Source organism: Zootoca vivipara, chromosome 5 (assembly GCF_965207765.1).
Source record: "Zootoca vivipara chromosome 5, rZooViv2.hap1.1, whole genome shotgun sequence".
Lineage (NCBI taxonomy): Eukaryota > Metazoa > Chordata > Lepidosauria > Squamata > Lacertidae > Zootoca > Zootoca vivipara.
The window spans coordinates 20,843,492-20,864,220 of NC_142588.1; the positions used below are offsets into that span (position 1 = coordinate 20,843,492).

Consider the following 20,729-nt stretch of genomic DNA (forward strand, 5'->3'; position numbering starts at 1 on the left):
GTAACCATAATCTGTTGGTTTGTATGTGTTGCACAAAATCAAAAGGAGTGTGTGTTATAAACTTTTTTAAAAAATTGTGTCCAGTCAAGGGCACACATTCTTTGCTAACTATTTCATTTCAGTTAATACAAACTAGAGATGCATGACTAGGCAAGAAGGAAAATTCTGATCCTAAACCTTCGCTGCCTTGTGGGCTATCTTCAGGAGGAGGAGAAAAGGCTAAGGAATAAACCCTACACAAATCTGGAGTGGAGTCTCTAAGACAGTTGGATGGCATTTTGTGTGCCTCCTTCCAGCAACTCCTGCAGCCCAACTGGTGCCAAAGGTATTGCTCTGCTTTCCTTTGGAGCACCTCAGTGAGGCTGAGAGGGGGGTTCTGTCATCTGGGTAGCCCAGAACCTCCATATAAAGTGGTGCCTTGGTTTAAGAACAGCCCTGTTTATGAACTATTAGGTTTACGAACTCTACAAAACCGGAATTAGTGTCCCGGTTTATGAACTTTAAAAGGTAAAGATAAAGGGACCCCTGACCATTAGGTCCAGTCGTGACTGACTCTGGGGTTGCGGCGCTCATCTTGCGTTATTGGCTGAGGGAGCTGGATTACAGCTTCCAGGTCATGTGGCTAGCATGACAAAACAGCTTCTGGCGAACCAGAGCAGCACACGGAAATGCCATTTACCTTCCCGCTTGGAGCGGTACCTATTTATCTACTTGCACTTTGACGTGCTTTCGAATTGCTAGGTTGGCAGGAGCTGGGACCGAGCAACGGGAGCTCACCCCGTCGCAGGGATTCGAACCGCCGACCTTCTGATCAGCAAGCCCTAGGCTCTGTGGTTTAACCCACAGCGCCACCTGCATCCCTTACACATCAGACCTAGTTCATTGCAATACATGCTGATATGCATGATATGCAGAATTCTGTCACTCTGATAACGACTGATCTGTGATCATAATCATAATCAAGATTGATTGATTGAATCCCCTTAGTGTGAAGCAGACGTGGGTGAATCTGCCCTTTTCTCAATTTTCCATTCTTAAGTTCAGTTCTTCACATTTCTGTGATTTTTTTTAAAAAAGCCCTTACAAAAATTCACCAGTATTTGAATGCAAATTTCCCCTAGTAAATACCGTTTACCTTCCTGCTGTAGCGGTACCTATTTATCTACTTGCACTTTGACGTGCTGTCGAACTGCTAGGTTGGCAGGAGCAGGGACCGAGCAACGGGAGCTCACCCCATCGCGGGGATTCGAACCGCCAACCTTCTTTCTGATCGGCAAGCCCTAGGCTCTGTGGTTTAACCCACAGCACCACCCACATCCCTGGCAAACTTTACCTTTGTCTAAAAACGGAATCCGAACGGTGGAAAGGCACTGGCAGTGGGAGGCCTCATTAGGGAAAGTGTGCCTCGGTTTAAGAATGGTTTCGGTTTAAGAACAGACTTCCAGAATGGATTAAGTTTGTAAACTGAGGTACCACTGTACACTGCTCAGGCTTGCGGCCTAGGGAGGTCACTTTGGTGCTGCTAACACAGTGGTTTGACTCCCCCCCCCGGAGGTGAACTCCATTGTCTCTTGAGACAGACAGATGCCGCCAACAACAAGTTTATACCTGGTAAATACTGTCTACTCCATCTGGGAGCAGGTCTCTATAGCCTGCCACCTGCTCCACCTGTCACCTGCTCTTTTTAAGTGGAGATGCCAAAAATTGAACCTGATGCTTTTGGCATGTGAAACATGGGCTCTCCCACTGAGCTTTGTTCCCTCTATGTAGCTATCTCTTCTCTGTTTCTCTGGCTGTCCCAGTGTGGCCTTAGGGGTTACGAAAATGAGCATGTATTTTCACGGCAAACCTATTGTAACTTCTCTTGTGGCCAGAAGAGGAGGCTGTTATCCTGAGCATCATCCCTGGAGACATATTACTGTCATCTTGCTAGAATACCTTACTTCATGGCAGAGATGGAGATGGTCTTTCATTCTGTGGCTTCTAGCAACTTTGTGATGAATGGAGAATTCAGGAAGCAGGAGTCTAATCTTTCCCAGTGATGCCACGTAGGACATAAGTGGCAACTTTCTCTCTCTCTCTCTCTCTGACTGCACTCTTTTTACTTTTTTAAAGAGAGTGAAAGTGCACTTCCCCCACTTAAATATATAATCTTGGGGAGGGAGGTGGAAAAAGAAATATATGATGAAATGGCTTATACCTAGCAATGTTTTATGCACAGATACCTGAGCTAGCTACATTTGGTACATTTAGTTCCTTACTCTAATGATTTATTCCCACGAGCAGTGTAACATTGGAGGAGTGAATTGGCAAAAGCCCACAGATCAGCTACCTTAAGCTATGTGGTACATTGTGACTGGGAACCCATGTCCAGGAGAATGACTCTGCGATCCTTGCACTGATGTTATGCTGCTCTTGTAGGCAGGCCACTTGCACAAGCCCTTAAATGTCCGGACTTAGCCAAATAAGTTGCAGTATGAACTGGCTCTCACCATGCAGCAGAAATGCACCCCTCCACACGTGTCCTCCTTAGGGACATGATTTGGAAGTTTAGGGACAGTCACTTATGCTTATCAACCCTAACATCCAGAGGATCTTGGTTGCAACTCAGCAAAGCTCTTATCCAAACCTGTTCCATGAAACCCTTTATTTAGAGATGCAAGGAGTCACACGTGAGGTAGTTGAACAGTAAGAGTTTGTTGAGCAGGCTTTCTGAAGAGATTTGTGTAACTCCTGTGACATGCTTGTTGTCCTCTCATGGTTCCCAAAGAGATGCAGAACTGATGGTGATGGTATGAACAGCATCACACTTAGGGCTCATACAGACTTGTGCTGGATTCATAGAATTGTAGAGCTGGAAGGGACCCCAAGGGTCAACCAGTCCAACCCTCTGTGATGCAGGAATCATAGAATTATTGAAATGTAGCATTAGAAAGAGCCTTGAGGCTGCTCTAGTCCAACTCCCTGCAATGCAGGAATATGCAGCTGTCCCTTATGGGGATCAAACTTGCGACCTTGGCATTATCAAGACCACACTCTAATCAACTGAGCTATCCAGAAGACAGGTTTCCCGCTTGCCCTGTGCTTTCTAGGCATGAGTCTGAATGGTTTTGTGTTTGCCCCACCACTTCCTCCAGGAAAACAAGCTCTTTAGTGATAAATCGGAGCAAATGTCAATCCGGAGAAATCCCGATTGACGTTTGCTCCAATTCATCAGTGTAGATTGGGTTTCCATGGGGAAAAGGGCATGGCAAGGGCAAGCCTGGATAAACCCTAAGCTAGTGGGGCTGAGCAACTGCTGAAGTTCAGGCATCCCTGAATTCACATGTGCCATAATCCAGGTAGCATTGTAGCATCCTCCCAATTTGTGAGGTCCCTTAAGGCCTTGCCACCTGCACCTCTGCTACTTCCCTCTCATTTGGAATGTTATGGGCCCTTCCTAGGGCAGAGTCAAAACCCCCTGCACCCCCTCACACCCCATTGGATGTAGCCCTGGATCCTACATGCACCACCTGGGCCACATGAGTAAAGGACTTAGATATTACAGCTTGTAGCATGGGAACCAGCCACAAGGAAGCAGAGTCAGCTCTGCAAAGGTTAACCTAAAGCAGCTCTCCATGGGATGGGCCCAGCAAGCGATCGGCACTGGTCCAGTCTTAAATAGCACGTACTGGTCCCCCCACAGTGAAGCATGGGGAAAACCTGCCATTTTTGGCCAGAGAACTGCAAACTGACCTACTTTTTCTGCTATGGACTACAAATGAACATTCTAAAAGGTGTCCAGGAGAGAGAAACCTTTAAGACTTCACACAGACCTCTGACCTTACTTGATCCTGGGGTGCCAATGATAACGTCAAAAATTTGTATTTCTAGAGCGAGGGCTCAAACACGCTTTACAAATCAAACAGCAGCGCCACTGCATTCTGTTGCAACTGGAAACCGGAATAATAAGCTCAAATGTAACATTTATTTATCTGAAACTTTTTTTTATCCCATCTTTCACCGGCAAGGTCCCTGAGGCAGCATGATAAAGGCTGCTATCTAGAATACAATCAGATGTCAAATCTTCAGAGGTCGCTGGTCTTTTTCACCTACGGGCAATTGCTCAACCAATGTACCTAAGATGGAGCTGATAGATCTATTCTGGTAATAGCTGCTACTTTAGGTCAAGGTGCCCATAGTCTTATTTCTCAAGGCTAGGACTGCAAGCTTGCTTAGTTTCTTCAGAAGGGTAATCAAGTAAGGTTGCAAACCTGCACCCAGGTAGGCTATTTGAACCCTAGCCGCATAGAGAGAGCCCTATGTGCTGTGCATACAGTTGAACTTGAACAGGTTCTATGAAGACAGTCAAGAATTGGCAGAGGTTGTGGGGATGGAAGATGGGGAGCAAACACACACACACACACACAACTGAATGTGGAAAAGAAGCTATCTCACTGGCTTCGACTCACTGAGGCATCTCAGTATGTGCTTGCCCATTCTTTACAGCTCATCTTGTAAAAACAGCTCCCCTCCTGCAACTGGTGTGTTTGACCTGCCTCCATAGTCTTCACTGTCACTTGAGCTCTAATCTCCACCATGCTTATGAAGTGCATACACAACACCACAGTTTTTATTCCAAATTGCTTATTATAGAACAACTGCTACCACCTCATTCTCTATCACAGATGGGGTGCGAGCGAATCAGCGTGTGGCAGGGGAAATGGCCTTTTATCAGGTTGCTGCCAAAGAGAAGCAGAAAGGTACACATCTGAAATATCTGGTGTGATGAGCCGCAGGTGTTTTCCAGAGCACCTACCTTTTGATGAGGGATTACAGGCATTGGGGAGTCAATTCTTGGGGTGGCTGTAGGAACTGGAGCAGGACGTTTTGATCTGGAATTAATGCAAAAGAAAAGGTCATTGAGTAGCTGGAATTTCTCCCCATAACTTAAAAAGAAGCACTGAAAAATACTTCAGAGAATATAATGGTGGTTCCCCCCACCCCACCCCTGTCCCCCAGATCAGCCTCCCTCCTTCTAGTTTGATAATAATAGCATCTACCTTTTCTGTTGAGTCTCTCTCTCTATAAAAGTTTGTTGCCGACTTTCCATTACACAGAAAGAAACCAGGCTGGGGCTACACAGACATTGGGGCACAGGGAAAGAAGCAGCCTTGGTCCTCTGTGGCAGGAGTCACTGGGAACAAGCTCAGCCCTCACTGAAGACTCAGCCAGACTTTCTTTTGTGCTGTTTTTCTAGGCACAGGGCCAGGCTTTAAAGTTCTGTACCTGAGCAGGGTTTTTTTGTTTGGGTCCAGGTGCTTTCTCCAAGAAAACCAACATTTTACCACTGAATCGGAGCAAACTGCAACCAGGTTTTTCCACAGATTGCATTTGCTCCAATTTAGTAGTAAAGCAAGGGTTTTTTTCCTGAGGAAAGCACCAGGACAAAAAACACAAAATATTGGACACGGAGCTTTAAAGTGTGGACTTGTACCTGGAAAGTGCAGTACAAAAGTATGTCTGTTTGAGCCCTCAGTGATCTCCAGTGCTATTTTTCTAGAAAAAGACATGCCAGAACCCACCACGAACACCTCCCTCGTTCTCTTAGAATGGCAATGGTGCCCACCTGAGAGGTGCCGGAACTAAGTTTCAGTAAGTTCCAGCTGAAAAAAAGTCCTGGTGATATCCCCACTGAAGCATTCGGTTGTCAGAATCTGCCCTCCATTCCTGGTACTGGGTGGCTTTTGTCTTCCTAGTCCTGAACACTGAAATATGCTGTGACATATCACAAACACACCTCCTCTGTCATAACAACAGGAATTTGTTACTCTCACACATAGCACAGTACCTCGACTTGGGGACATGGTCCTTCAATTGTTTATACTCCTGGCTAGGGGTGGGCAGTATTAACATACACTATGTAGAAGAATGAAAGTTTACTACCCCCCCTTCTCTCCCCCTCCCCTGCTCTCTCTCCCCACCTCTTCCCCCCCCCCAACCTTATACGGCATACAACACAAAATCCCACATCGAATATAACCGACCCATAGAAATAACTTTATGATCTGAAAACAGAGACAAGGTTTGTACTATTGTAACCGATGAAAATCCTTAATAAAAACAATACTAAATAAATAAATCACCTGAAACAGATCTGAAGTTCAGACTGCGATAACCGTTTCTCCAGAGGGAGCTTTAAAACAGAGCATTCACGTCCAGCAAGGGGCCAACACTGGGAAGGGCATGCCGGACAAATCGCTGGAAACCGCTGTGAGGGGCTATCCCTACTCTTGCCCAGTCACTCCTTCACTGGGAATGACCTACCAGCGGTTGCGATCGCTCCTCCTGCCCACCCCCTCCCTCCCTCCACAGCCCAGGACCTTGACATCATGATGTATTGATATATTGCGATGGTGGTCAGCTTGTGACATATCATGATCTTGAGAACCAGATATTGCCCAGCCCTACTTCTGGCCATGAACTGTTGGAGGAATTTCTACAGAAGCACAACTGAGACTGTCCTTGGCCCCCCCAAGGGACTTCCATGTGGATGGCTTTGCACCCAAGCTCCTTGCAAGTGAGGCAGCACAGCCAGAGGTGTTACAGCAACCCGTGCTCTTTAAGGCCTTCAAAGCCATGGGCCGCTATGATGACATGTCCCACGCCTGACTGATATGCTGCCATTGTTATTCTTGTGGAAGCTCTCTTCTAACATTAGCTTTTAGCTTTTAAAGGCATTTCAAGGCACCACGTAGACACAAAGGCTTTACGGATAATTCTTGTCTTGAGCATCTTCTGCGGTGGCATTTACAACTGAGCATGAAAGCTCACTGCATTAGGCATACAAAGAACTGAAGGGGAGGGCAGCAGAGATGAAATCCCTCAAGGAAGAATGAAAACATGATTTATGCAGGGGCCATGGTCTCTCAAGGGCTTGTCCCTTCGTTCAGGGACACAGGTTTCCTGGAGCTCATTCTTTCACTGTCAGGGTCAAATCTGAACAAATAAATTCAAGGTTCTTTTCCCCTTAAGTAAAGGAACTGCTATTGAAAGAGGAAAAATATGTAAGGCTGTGAACTGTTCATTGCACAAGCACTAGGGGAAGTTTTCATTAAAGAAGTGCAAGGTTTCAAGCCACGATTCATTCCCTCTTTCCTCAACCCTCTCTCTCTTTTGTTTTCTTAATGGGCATCCTAATGTAATTTCAGGAGTTTCTTGTATATGCATTTTTTATGCTTCCCATTTAATAGTGGAAGGAGAAATTTTGCACCTCTCTCCGTGTAATTTCCAAAGCTGTCAGGCACCCAGCCCTCGTGTGATCTCCCCAGGTCACTCCTCACCTTGCCAAGCCTGCTCCACACCCTCCTGGAATATTTTCACCTTGCTGGAACGGGTCATTTAATTATGATGATACCTCTTGCCAACCTGGGCTGAAGATGGAGAGAGGTATACACAGGTACAAAACGTAGTGATTCTGTGTGGTTTAAATGTGGCTTATTATACAAAGGTGAGAGTCATATTCATTGCTCCACCCACTTTCCCCTATGGTCCCCCCCCACCAGTGGAATGTGGCCTGGAAAGGCTGCCCAGGAGAGTATTTAACCCTTGATCTGAAAAAAGGTTTCTAATCCCTGCACTACACCGAAGTCACTTTCTTCAGTCTAGGTAACACACGGGCTGAATATTGCACTTGGTTAGTGACATGTGTGCGTCCTGGGCTACAGGGAAAATGCAGGTGGGGTGTGCTTTGCTTTAAACTCTTGAAGAAAGGTACAAGAGCATCAAGGCACACTTCCAGCTTCCCTTTGGTGTGTCACAACAAACGATTTCACAGACAAAACTGAAAAGGTTGCGTCTGTCATCTTGCATTTGTAGCTCCTTGGTGATCCTGGAACAGGAATGCCAATTTATTCTTCAAGTTACTGATTTGCATCATGTCATATTGCACCACGACACATAACCTCCCTACGTTCGCTGAAACTATTGGGTTTGCTTACATTTATTCTTGCATGAGAATCTAAGAATACTGCTGCCAAGTCCTCAGTGGCAACCACAGATTCAGTTATGGTGGGCAGCTGGAAATCCCCAAGTCTTTTTCTACATCGAGAATAAGGCTGTTTTAAAAAAAGATGCTAGCAACCCACAGAGACAAAGAGTGAGAGAAACAAACCTCACTGGGTATTAGAAAAAACAACTGCCTGCCAAACCACATTCATGGGCCGCCGCACTGCTCAAATCAAAACCAATATTTCCAGCAATCTGGTGCAACGCACGTTTAACATCTACTAATAACACCCGGTTTCTCTGTTGTTTCACCTACATTTCTCATGGGTTCTGATCTGCTGGGTAGCTGGTATCAACCAGGCACATTAGCAAGACAAGTTCTTGATTTTAGCACTATAGACAGCTCCTAGCAAGCAACTTGCTCCAGTAAAAATTGGAAGTGAACAGAGGCCTTATGAGCCTCTGCCTCCAATGTACACTTTCACGATTGTTAACAGGTCAACACTCGTCTCTTCTCCCCAACGCCTAGTTTCCCAAGCACAGGGATTTCTTTTAATGTATACTATAGAGGAACATTCCACAATGCAAACCCAAGCCCCACCTGCGGTCTGAATAGGTATATCCTAGATGCAGGCCTACAACCTCAATGAGAACTAGGCCTTGGCCTGCATAACAAAGTACCAACTACATGGTGCTCACAAGCTCTGATCCATGCTTCACTCCTTCCTTGATCATTAACCCACAAGCACTCCCCTGGTTCCTCATTCTGAGAGTCAAACTATCTGCTCCTCTTTCCTCCTCTGCTTGGCCTGCCTCTCTGGAATTTACCTCGACTTGCCTTTCCAGCCAATGATGTCCTCTTACCATTCGGTCAGATCGCCAAGTGCAAGGGTGGTGTGGTGCCTGCAGCCCTTCAGACACCATTGTACTCCATTATCATTAGCCCCAGCCAGCACGGGCAAGCATCAAGGATGATAGGAATTGTAGTTTGGCAAGATCTGGCAGGCCACAGATTCTTATTTCCTTAGAGGCCATGACTCTACTGATAGCAGGTGGGGTGTGGGTAGTGAATGGAGATTTCCAGAATCACACTCAGCCCAGTTATTCAGGGCAGGGAGCAATAACCTAAAATCGTACAGCCCCATTTACAGTGACTAAGCCAGCCTTTTCTCAGCTTTTGGGTCTGGAACTGCTTTAAAAGCAATGGTCAGGTTACTTACGGCAGTCTCAAACACACCTGTAGTTTCAAAGCAGCCCACTTTCAAAAAATTCTTCGAAAAATTCTTTGAATTTCCCCCCATAAAAATTCTTTTCATTTCAAATTCTGATCCCAAATTATACTTTTCAGGTTATTAATGCAGTTCTAATATGCAGAAAACAGAAAGGAAAATAATCACATGCTCAGATAGGCATGTGAGAGCTGCACTGATTCAAAGGGTTTCTGAATTTTCTCTCCATAAAGAGCCACTCATCAGAATGAGAGTTTCATCCTTTCCTCTTCCTATTCAATTTCTCTGTGCATTGAAAGACAGAATAACCAACATTTGTGCTTCTGGATGAATGAAACAAATGTTGACAGTTCCAGAGAATTACTTAACTATTTTAAAGTGCTGTCATACAACCACACTTTGGTTTCTTTAAGTATTAATGTGAAACCAAAGCCACAATTGCAGTGGCATCTTCCAACAGCTGGAAGCGATCTATCCTGCTAGCCAAATAGCATTCAATGCCCTGTAATGCAATCTGGTTGCCAGATCAATTATAACACCTGAAAACAAAACAAAGCAAAGCAAAGCAAAACAAAACAAAACAAAACCACCAGCCACTGAATCAAATATCAGTAGATGCAAAAGAGAACAGGTCAAGTATACTCACCCAAAGCACACTCACTACCTACCTACCTACCTACCTACCTAAGAGTACAAATCTCACCTCTGAAGAGGATGAAAACAGTCAGTAAGACCACTTGCATCAAGAAGGTTGCAACATAAGACAAGGGAATCAATCCAGTGTTTTAAAAAGTGGTTGCCGAACAAGATCTCCCAAACAAATATACCAAAAAAATAAGCAACCTACTTGGAAAATATCATGTTGGCACAAAGAGGTGCAATGGCAGTGCAAACAACAGCATTTATAGCTGCATCACTGCAGGTCTTATACTTCACTTTAAATGTCTCAATCCTGGCCCCTCCTGGCCCAATATGGGTCATTTTAGCCCATGCCTTCATAATTTGCTGCTTATTTTGTCAATTCTCTAAGCTAATCAGCACTGACCATAAGCAGAAGGCAGTCTTGTGGCAGATCTAACCTGTAATAACTCTTTATCATGGCTTTATTCAGTCCATGTCAAGCCATCAAGTGAGACAGAAGCACCATTAATGCCTGCTGTGACCTTTACACGCGAGCACAAAGTAATGTTGCAGAAGGAGATTATCTTCAACAACCCACCCAGGAGATATATACTCCAGACAAATGTGAAGGTTTGTTTTCACATTACCTTCTCCATTGGTATTTTGGGAGTGGGGTTCTGAGTGAGCAATGTGCATTCCGCAATAATCTCTAATGGCGAGGTAGGTCCTTCTGAGTAATAAATACTTCTGTGCCCTTTAAAGACATGGCATTGATTGATGGTCTACTGGCTCTTCGGTGAAGAGCTAACAGGGTTTATGTAATGCATTTAAAACTGGGCTCTCCTCCACATGCAATGCAACAACTGACAGTCTCAACTTATGCACGTCTGCTCAGAAGTAAATTTTATTGACTCCAAAGGGGCTTTCTCAGAGACAAGTACATACAGGGTTGCCATAGGAATTGCAATGTACTCTTAATCTAAGGCAAATAAATACACATTCATCTCAGCAATTTTACTATATATATATATCTCCATGGGAAAAACAGCTAGTTAAAAATGGTAAAACAAAAACAAAACAAAACATGAACACTGCCTAGCCAATGTTAAGCACCTTTAAAACCCATTGATTTCAAGAGGAGATACTGAAGTACATGTTTTAAATTTCCATTTGAAATCAATAGGTCTCAATAGAGCATAACTTTGTCTCTGTTATTCCCACAGGATAGTCTATAATATTGCCGGCAGACTGCCCCACAATTACAGATTCAGTTTTATGCCAGCAGTTGTCTGGCTGACTACGGGTCTGTCTACAGTTCTATTGCTTCAAATTTTGCTATGGGTTTGGCTCACATAATTTAAATTCAAGTCATTTTCTTTGGTCATGTGCTCATCCAGGAAATTGGTGAACATTTTCCTTTGCATGAAGTCTTCGTGTTATGCTAATAAAACGGGGTCAGCCCTCCGAATATTTGGTTTCATTTATATCAAACTCCTGAAGATAGGTTGCATGCAAAAACATTAAGACACCAGGTCATCCCAGGGCACAAGTAGGTAGGACTTACTATTCTGCCCCTCTTCTGGCAATATTTTTTTAAGGCTCTCGGGTGACATGTGCAATAGATATACTTTCCCCAGCAAATCCTGGGTTAAAGTCTAGAAAAACAAAGTTCTGGGTTCAATTAATTTCTTGGATGCTGATAGTTCTGTAGCAAATATGGGTACCTACAGGCTAGCTTCTGTGATCTCACCAACACACACACACCCAATTCACAGTGAATTTTTTCCTTACCCCCCCCCTTTCATAAGGCTATGGATGAACACCTTTTATAAAGCACACCCTTTCTGAGCTGTGAGAAGATCCACAGCTACCTCTGCCTGGGTCTGGCTTCCTTTTGAAGAACAGATCACTGGAGACTTAGATGTTTTCATGATACTTTACATACAATCACACACAAATAGAGCACAGGTGGAGACAAAGAACACAAGCACTCCTGGTGGGCAGCAGGCCTCATTCTCTGTTCCAAACTGCTTCTATTGCTACTATTGTTCCAAACTGCTTCTATTGCTCTTTCATACATACAAATCTGTCCCTCTTGAGCAGGCACTCCCCAAACTTCGGCCCTCCAGATGTTTTGGAGTCCAATTCCCATCACCCCTGACCACTGGTCCTCTTAGCTAGGGATTATGGGAGTTGTAGGCCAAAACATCTAGAGGGCTGCAGTTTGGAGATGCCTGATCTTGAGCTTCACAGGGAGTCACCTTCCCCAAACTGATGGCAATCTCCATTCAGAACATCCCAGAAAAAAAAACAGCTAATTTTGCTATCCATTAGGAGACATTTCCCTGGCCACTGTGAGACATTAGTTATTAAACTGCTTAACGCTAGGCTCAGGACTGCACTTTTAGCACCATGGATAAGCATATTTTACTTTGAAAATATATCTAACGAATCAGACACACAACAGAAGAGGCAAAGCTGGGGATTGATTTCCGCCAACAATTGCAAAGCCAAGTTCACGCTGCAGATGAAGAGCCTGTTGTTGAGACCATTTAAAAAATGCTACATCTGTCTTCACCCTAACTGCATTTGCCACACGTCAACAGGGACTCAGACACAAGCACAGGCATTTACTGTATGCACTAGACAACTGCGGTGCCCAAATCACGCCAACCTTGAGCAGGGAAACAATTTGAATCATGCTACCAATGCTTTCTATTACGTCTGCTTCAGATGCTGTCACCACAGATGTTAAATGCCTGATTTATGACTGAATCTGCTGCAAAAGAACATTTGTCTCCCAGCAAACTGCCAAGGCTTTTACAACTGGAATCAATGGCAGTTTAGGAGGAGTGTCTGCACAGGAAATGAGTTATGTTAGAGGCAGTTGCTTAGACTGGGAAGATAATACCATATTTGATTTTTTAAAAAGTCTCATAGTGTGTTTTTTTCTTGCCCTTAATCTACCAGGTTGCAACAGCATAAGAATTTTACACAAGTTTTTGAGGTCAGTAAATATTGTATGAAGATCTCCACCACCATCTACAAATATCTATCACTATCTGGATGTGATGCAGAAGCTTCAGCTGCAGGTCAGAAAACTCTGGAGCCACTGATGTCTATTACAGTTGCTGTTAAGGGAAGCACATGAGACTTGTACTTGAATAATGAAAAATGAAATAATCTGTGGTCAAAGCGAACACTACAGAGATCATGGATCATTTAAATTTGAGGATTAGTGTATATAATAATAATAATAAGAATAATAATAATAAGAATAATAATATATTATTATTTATACCCCACCCATCTGGCCGGGTTCCCCCAGCCACTCTGGGCGGCTTCCAACAAAATATTACCATACAGAAATCCATCAGACATTAAACATCAAACATTAAAAGCTTCCCTAAACAGGGCTGCCTTGAGATGCCTTCTAAAGGTCTGGTAGTTGTTGTTCTCTTTGACCTCTGGTGGGAGGGCATTCCACAGGGTGGGTGCCACTACTGAGAAGGCCCTCTGCCTGGTTCCCTGTAACTTGGCTTCTCGTAGCGAGGGAACTGCCAGAAAGCCCTCGGCGCTGGACCTCAGTGTCCGGGCAGAATGATGTGGGAGGAGACGCTCCTTCAAGTATACTGGACCGAGGCCGTTTAGGGCTTTAAAGGTCAACACCAACACTTTGAATTGTGCTCAGAATACTGGGAGCCAATGTAGGTCTTTCAGGACCGGTGTATATATGTTGAAAGAAGCACTACTGAGAACTAAGCAGCGCTTGCCCGGGCTGCATCACATCAGACTGCCAGCAGAGGATTCCTAGTTTGTGTGGTCTCCAATCTCATATTCATATATATCCTGCACAAAGCACACTCTGCTGTCGCCATGGTAGGAGCATCACAGAGGACCATGGGGCAGCTATGCTACACCAACTAACACCACTCCTCAAAACCACAATTTCCACCAAATGCTCAGAAGGGGCTCAACTCACACTACTCAGCACTTCATCTCAACATTCCATAAACTGCTCTTATACCATAAACTGGCTTCTCTTTCTCCCTCCTTTACAAATCACCCAAGGTAAGAGATTATCCTTACTGCATACCCATCACAAGCCAGGGCAGTGCACCGCTGTTGGGGTGCACTGGTGTCAAAGCCTTACAGCCTCTTCATTAGGTCCTCTTGACCATCATATTAAGGGCACAAGACCCCTGTGAAAACTCTTAATCTTATAATTCTTTTCTAAATAAACTTTAAATTTCTTCCAATCTTCTTCCACTGATTCTTCTCCCCGGTCTCGGAGTCCGGGATGTGGTAGTACAAGGAGGTTGCAGAAGTAAGTTACATTAATGTAGGATGTGGTAAGATTTAGATATATGTTAGGCGGATATAATCCCTTTAAGATTAAAATTATATTATGAGGTTTTGGAAATTGGGGAGTGAAAAGGGATTAAAAACAATAATCAGAATAATTAATTGAGAAAATAATGTTATAAAGAATGAGAAAGTGCTAAATTAGTGATTTATAGACCCGTAGAAGGGAAGGGAAGAGGAAGTCGACAAAGATACGGAATATAAGATTGAGGGATGTATTTTTATGTTTTTTTTCTTTTTTTCTTGTTCTTTTTTTATTTAGTATGGATACTATTGTTGTTCGAATGTGTTAATTGTGTCTTTCTGTATATTCTTTATTACTACAAAATCAATAAATATACATTATATAATAAAAAAGACCCCTGTGAAAACTCAATGCATACTGATGGCCACCTGTCATGCATGCTTCAATTGAGAGTCCTGCATTGTAGGGGCTTCGACTAGGTGACCCAAAACATCCTTAAAGAACATACCTTGTAATGCTTGACTCACACTTATTCCCATTTTTAAACCACTATGTTATTAATTTTTCAAAACCAAACTTGGCCATCAGTAAAAATAATAATAATGAAACAGCTTATGGTATATAACTTCTTCCAACTTGAGATAGTCAGTGGGCTCAAGCTGGGGCCACTAAATGTTGATTTGAAAAATACTTGCTTCTGGGGCTGAACAAAAGTGGGGAAGGAGACAGGGCAGGGCCTAGGAGGTAGAGCTGCAACCTTAGCAGAATTGTTAAGGGCAGTGATTAAACTTGGTAGGCTGAGGTGGAACAATTTGCCACAATATCAGGATTCAATAACAAGTTCAGAACAAGGGGAAAACAACACACCTCTAGTTTTGAAATGTTTAAGTCCAGTGACATACAGCTGGTAATTTTGCACAGAATTCAACTTTGCTAACAGCATGCAAAATAAAATGGCATCAGACACATATATGGGATTTTAATTTTGATTATAAAGCAACTTGAGCTTAATTTACACAGGGAGGCTGTGGGGCAGTGGCTGTCTGAAAATGCATCCACATAGAGCAGCATAAGCAAGTCTCATGTGGAAGCACCAGTTATAGGCCTTGAGCCCATCGGCCACCCAGCACGTGTCCCAGGTACTCCTGTGGGGTGATTGCTCTCTTTGATTCGGACCTACAACATGGCCTACACAGCAAAACATTTGGAATTTCCATCAGATTCCATCATCAAAAGCGGCTCGGCAAGCTGCTTTAGATGCTGCTACCTTGCTATACAAGACCAGGATGTGCAAGTTCATAATGTTTTCTGTCCCCAGCCCAACAACATCACATCTAAAATGCAGCCTTTGAGTTTTCCACTCTGGTGTGTGTGTGCGTGTGCGTGCGCACACAATACAAAATTGGCCTGGATAATTCAGTTGGTTAGAACTTGGTGCTGATAATGCCAAGGTTGCAGGTTCGATCCCCATATGGGAAAGCTGGATATTCCTGCCTTGCAGGGGGTTGGACAAACATGATCCTCAGGGTCCCTTCCAACTCTGCAGTTCTATGATTCTAAGAAAGGGAGGTTAAAAGGCTGCATTTATGTTATATGTTTGCACAGGAATAGGAAGCATGAGGAACCAGGACATCCTGCTTCTGCACTACAACACAATGCCCACAAAAGCACTCTTTAGGTGGTGCCTTTTAGCCACCTCCCCACAATGGTAGTAACTTATCTCCTCATACTTTTGAAGAGTAAGAGACAGGTTGTAGCTGGCTGATTTTATCTTGTTCTGGGCCTCTAGGTGGGTCATGCCATCTGTGTTGACTCCATCAATTGCTACCACCAAGTCCCCCTGGTTCATCTGGGACTGAGCTGCCTTGCTGCCTGGCGTAATCTGCAGGAGGAAAAGAATGAGAGAGATAAACAAAGGCCGTCAAGACAGAGTACAATTCATCTATATATATATGCTTGCATCTACTGACCCATGTGATGTCACAGTCACCTATAGCTGACAATTCAAAGTCAAATCAAACTGATATCAGAAGGATGCACTGGATTTCCCCGCTCTATCCAACATCATTTCCAGAAATCTGCACACTGCAGTGAAGATCTACTTCTCACCCCCACTCATCTAAATTCCTGCTAACAAAGGTGTTTCAGGGAATGAAACATGCCTAGGTATTAAGTTAGCTGTTATGCAGAGAGATAGCATGCAGCAAACATTGCACAAACTCTTTTCACAAGATCCTTTCCTCACTCCTTGGCACAGGGATTAAGTTCAATCCTAAAGGTCTTGTTTACACTAGCAGGTAACAGGTTTAAATAGATGCATCACTATTTGAAATAAGATGAGTATTAGCTCACCTCTAGTGCATTTTGAGATTTACAAACAAAAACAAGGTCATTTCCATTTATTCCCAAAGGTTACTGAAAACAGCACAAAAGGGATATTTATCCAAACCTGTTTCAATTTATCTCTCTCTCTCTGACACAGAAGATGTTCCTTCATGTATAAGGGCTACTGTCTGTGGCTGAACCTTTGTTCATTCTGAATGGTAGCTTCCATCCAACCACAAGCATTTGTTCAGGATAACCTCTAGGTAGATTGTGCCCATTTGGGGATATTTATGGAATAATACTGCCATATACTGCTCAGCTTCTCACAACCAAGGGTTATTTTAGATACAGAGGAAGCATAATGCTAGTCTTTGAGCATACACAGTTAAGTATAATTAAGTCCCCCTCTCTGACAACTAGGGTCACAAAGGAAGGTTTCCAGGTTTCCAGCCCCCATCTGCTCCTCCTCCCCCCCTCCTCCTCTTCAGTCTGGGGCTGCCAAACCATGACAGATCTTGACAGACCTGAGGGACTCATGACCTTGTCCACTGATTCAATAAGCACCTTGTCCCCCCCCCCCATTTTGCACCTCAGCAGCTTCCCCCCAAGACTATGTTTGTTTATTTCATTTATTTAAGAAACCCTTAGACCAGGCATCCCCAAACTGCGGCCCTCCAGATGTTTTGGCCTACAGATCCCATGATCCCTAGCTAACAGGACCAGTGGTTGGGGAAGATGGGAATTGTAGTCCAAAACATCTGGAGGGCTGAAGTTTGGGGATACCTGCCTTAGACCAGGGGGAGAGGAGGGAACTGTCTTATAAAATGGGTTACAGCCATATGCAACACATATCCCATAAGAAACAGCATTAAAGCCTTTAAACATTTAAAGCATCCATAGCCATGCAGAAAAATGCAAACCAAATGACCTTAATACAAAAAGCAACCACCACACAGCCTCCAATACAGAGCCTAATTAGTCCCCAAAGGCAGGGTTACTTTAGATACAAATTAATAATGATGATACAAGTCTTTAAGGTCCATTTGGAAATAATGAGGGGCAGGACTTGTTTGATACCACATGGAAATGAATCAATAGCTAAGGAGCCGGATGTGGTTCCTAACTACCTTGAATGCACCAGTTAGGAGGCATGGAATGGAGGAGGGCCCATTTTCTGGCTAGAGCACTGGCCTTTTAAGGACTCTAGTTCTCAAAAGCAGGTGGAACCTAGGAGAGGTTGACTGGACATAAGAGGCTCCAACTCTCACTCAGAGCTCTCCATGGTGCTGATATGTCAATAAGTCTTGCTTTGTAGGGTCCTCAACAAAACCAGACCAGGACATCACCCAAGGGTTCAGGCAGAAGACTATTTAAGTCCTGTTTCTGGGCCCTGTGATAGTACTGCCCTCAGCTGCTGGCTCCTGTATGTGCAAGGCAGAGACAAATGATGACGAGCAGCTGAAGTGCCTAAAGGAAGGGCTCTGCCACAGAGGAGGGGGCTACAGAGCCCTTTGCCCGTGCGTCTGTTTTGTGCAGAGGATCAATAGGCAGAGCAAACACTGCTGTGATCAGCCCCTGTTCAGGTCAATACATGCCTCTTGGTAAAAAGAAAAACTCTATCTGCAATAAGTTTATATTAACTAATGCAAAGTCTGCGATAAAAACAAAAAGAAGCAAGGGTTTGAGCCTGGCTAAAATAAGTTCTTTAAAAGAAAAGAAAGACATCTTTAGCTGTCACCTCTATAAAACTATACATTTCCCCCATCTTGAAACAGAGATGCCCATCTTGTCATAAAAATGTTAACTACTCTGTTCTGCTGACATATCTGAATTCAGGAAAGCTGACTCCTAGTGCTCCACACCTGCTTGTACTTATCAAGAGTGGAGATTCATTGCTGAGCCCTGACTCCCTTGCTGAAAAAAGCCAAAAGACGGCCTAAATTTGGAATTCCTGCTCAGCACATCAGCCTCGCCCCCTTCTTTCTTTAACATCACCCCATGAACTCACAATGAGACAAACACTCCCAGAAATATATATATTGTAAACTAGACTTCTTTCTGTTTCCCTAATTTTTGCAATGTTTGTGTGCAGGTGACGCCAGACAAATACATCCCCTTGTGAAATTGAGGTGGGAAGGACCCTGTAGGAAGGCTGTTCCCTTTTGGACGTGCTAAACAAGAATGAGAACTGGTTCATTTTAAAAAGGAACTTTCCCATCTCTGGTGGGAGTGAGGGTGAAGAAGAACCAGGGCGCCGATCCCATAAAGCAATGCTGAAGCTCCCTAGGAGCCCTGGACAAACTGCTCTGAGATTCATCAGCATATATCTATATAATAAAGGACCTGTGTTTTTAAATTCCATCTTGCTCCCTGGGGAAATGTGATGACTTCTCAGTACTCCGATAGAAGTGATAAGAGATGTACAACAAAGTGAAGAAGCTGGATAGAAAAGCAAACCTGGAGAGCTCTTGAAAGAGGATGATCTTTAATCAAGGTTTGCGAGTCCAAAAGGACTGCCTCCTCTCAAGGGTTGAAGTATAGCTGCTAAAATTAGATGCTAATTGGCCTGCACAATCTTACTTCCAAGAAAGCCAAAAGCATGCAATTGGGACCAGTGCAGGGGACACTCTGTTATCAAAAGCGAGCGACGTTTCAGTACACCGTGACAGATAAGGTGAAGCCAGCTCTGAAGTGTCAGGGAACATGGGGGAACTATCTTGTTCCAATGTAGGAGCAAAGAATGAATTGAAGTGCCTGTGTCTGCTTACACAAGGAGCTTGCCTGCACTGCAGCTGACCACAGTCAAGAGGGCCCAGAACTGGTTCTTGGGACTGGCCACCTCTGCCGCATCTAAATGCTGCCAAATTCCCTTAAATGGGAACAAAATGGGTGGAACAAAATATCACGAGGCACAGCTTTTGCTGCACCATTTCAGACTGCAGGAGAGGGTTGAAGTCTTTAAATGGTCGCCTGAATCAAAACATATTTGAGAATATACTGAACTGGCAGGCAACAAATATAAATTCTCATAAACTGTCGGGTACACTCCAGTGCTAAATATCATTGAATGTTGCCTGCGAAATCAGTCAAATATTACATACTGCTACATGGCAACAATCACTGCTTCCACAGACAAATATTAAATACCAGCACAGCCATAACCAGGGCTAGGGGGAGATCGGCCTGGCCCTTTCCACCAGCCAGTGAAGGAGAAGCTGTATGTTTTAGTCTTCTATCGCCATTCCTTTTCCATTTTGTATCGTGTGTGGGCGAGGAATTACCTTTCAATATCTATACCAGGTTTAAAAATTCCTATAGGAAGCAACAATGTCCTTTAGTGGGTTGGGTTCTGTACTGTCTGTTGTGTGTGGTTATTATTGGCTGTGTTTGTTGTAACTGGTTTTAGTGTTTACATTGCATTTGTAAGCCACCTGGAGTCATTTCTATACGGAAAGCAGCTAATAAATATCAGTAATATTAACAAGACACAAACAGATGGATGCCAACAAGAACAGTAAGAATGATTATTATTGTCAAGTATCAAATACTGAACTCGAGGAACATTAGAGGTCAGATGCCGATATAAAGTATGGTATTCATTGAACAGGCAGCAATGTTGTGAATATTCCACATGAAAATTAGCAGAGTTTGAAACCCGATCATACAATCGATCTACCTCAGACTGGGGTTGGGGGTAATCCTGCCCAACAGAGGATATCAGCACACATTTGGCCCAGACGCGTGGTAACACATCTCTGTTAGTGTGGCCCTTGGTGGGGCATTCTTCTAAATGTGTTAAAATCATGCGCAGAGTAGATGCGACACAGCGCATTCTGTTTCCGACCCCTGCATCCTCATCCCTGCCGGCTCCACCCCTGACCTTCCTGTGTCGAGCAGGAAGAACTGAAGGGATATTAATGTGCTTTTATGAGTGCATTTAGACTCTCCCCTGGGGTCAGGAACCCTTATTGAGGGGAAGTTTCTAAGCATGTTCAGGTAAAGGAGTTGGAACTGGCATGTGCCGCCGCACCCCCTCCAAATCGCCACAGATTTATTAATCACCTTCTAGACCAGCGTGACAATGTGACCTATGCATAAGATAGCTGAGAACAGTTAAAAGCACAAAAACAACAAAATACAAAAATTAAAATAAGAAGCAGACACTATCATCATCATCATCATCATCATCATTTATTTATGCCCCACATCCACTTTCAAAGCATGACAGAGGTGTACCC

General features: G+C 43.9%; 1 protein-coding gene across 22 annotated transcripts in view; it reads right to left on the reverse strand.

Moving 5' to 3' along the window:
- Window positions 1-20,729, reverse strand: part of LDB3 (LIM domain binding 3) — a 151,135-nt gene that overhangs the window by 67,928 nt on the left and 62,478 nt on the right. For all 22 annotated transcript variants that reach the window (XM_035137320.3, XM_060274980.2, XM_060274979.2 and 19 more), the window contains 2 exons: window positions 15,897-16,048; window positions 4,799-4,874 (listed from right to left, as the gene is read on the reverse strand). In XM_035137320.3, coding sequence (XP_034993211.2) covers window positions 4,799-4,874; window positions 15,897-16,048 — 228 coding nt within the window. The remainder of the gene's footprint in view (window positions 1-4,798; window positions 4,875-15,896; window positions 16,049-20,729) is intronic.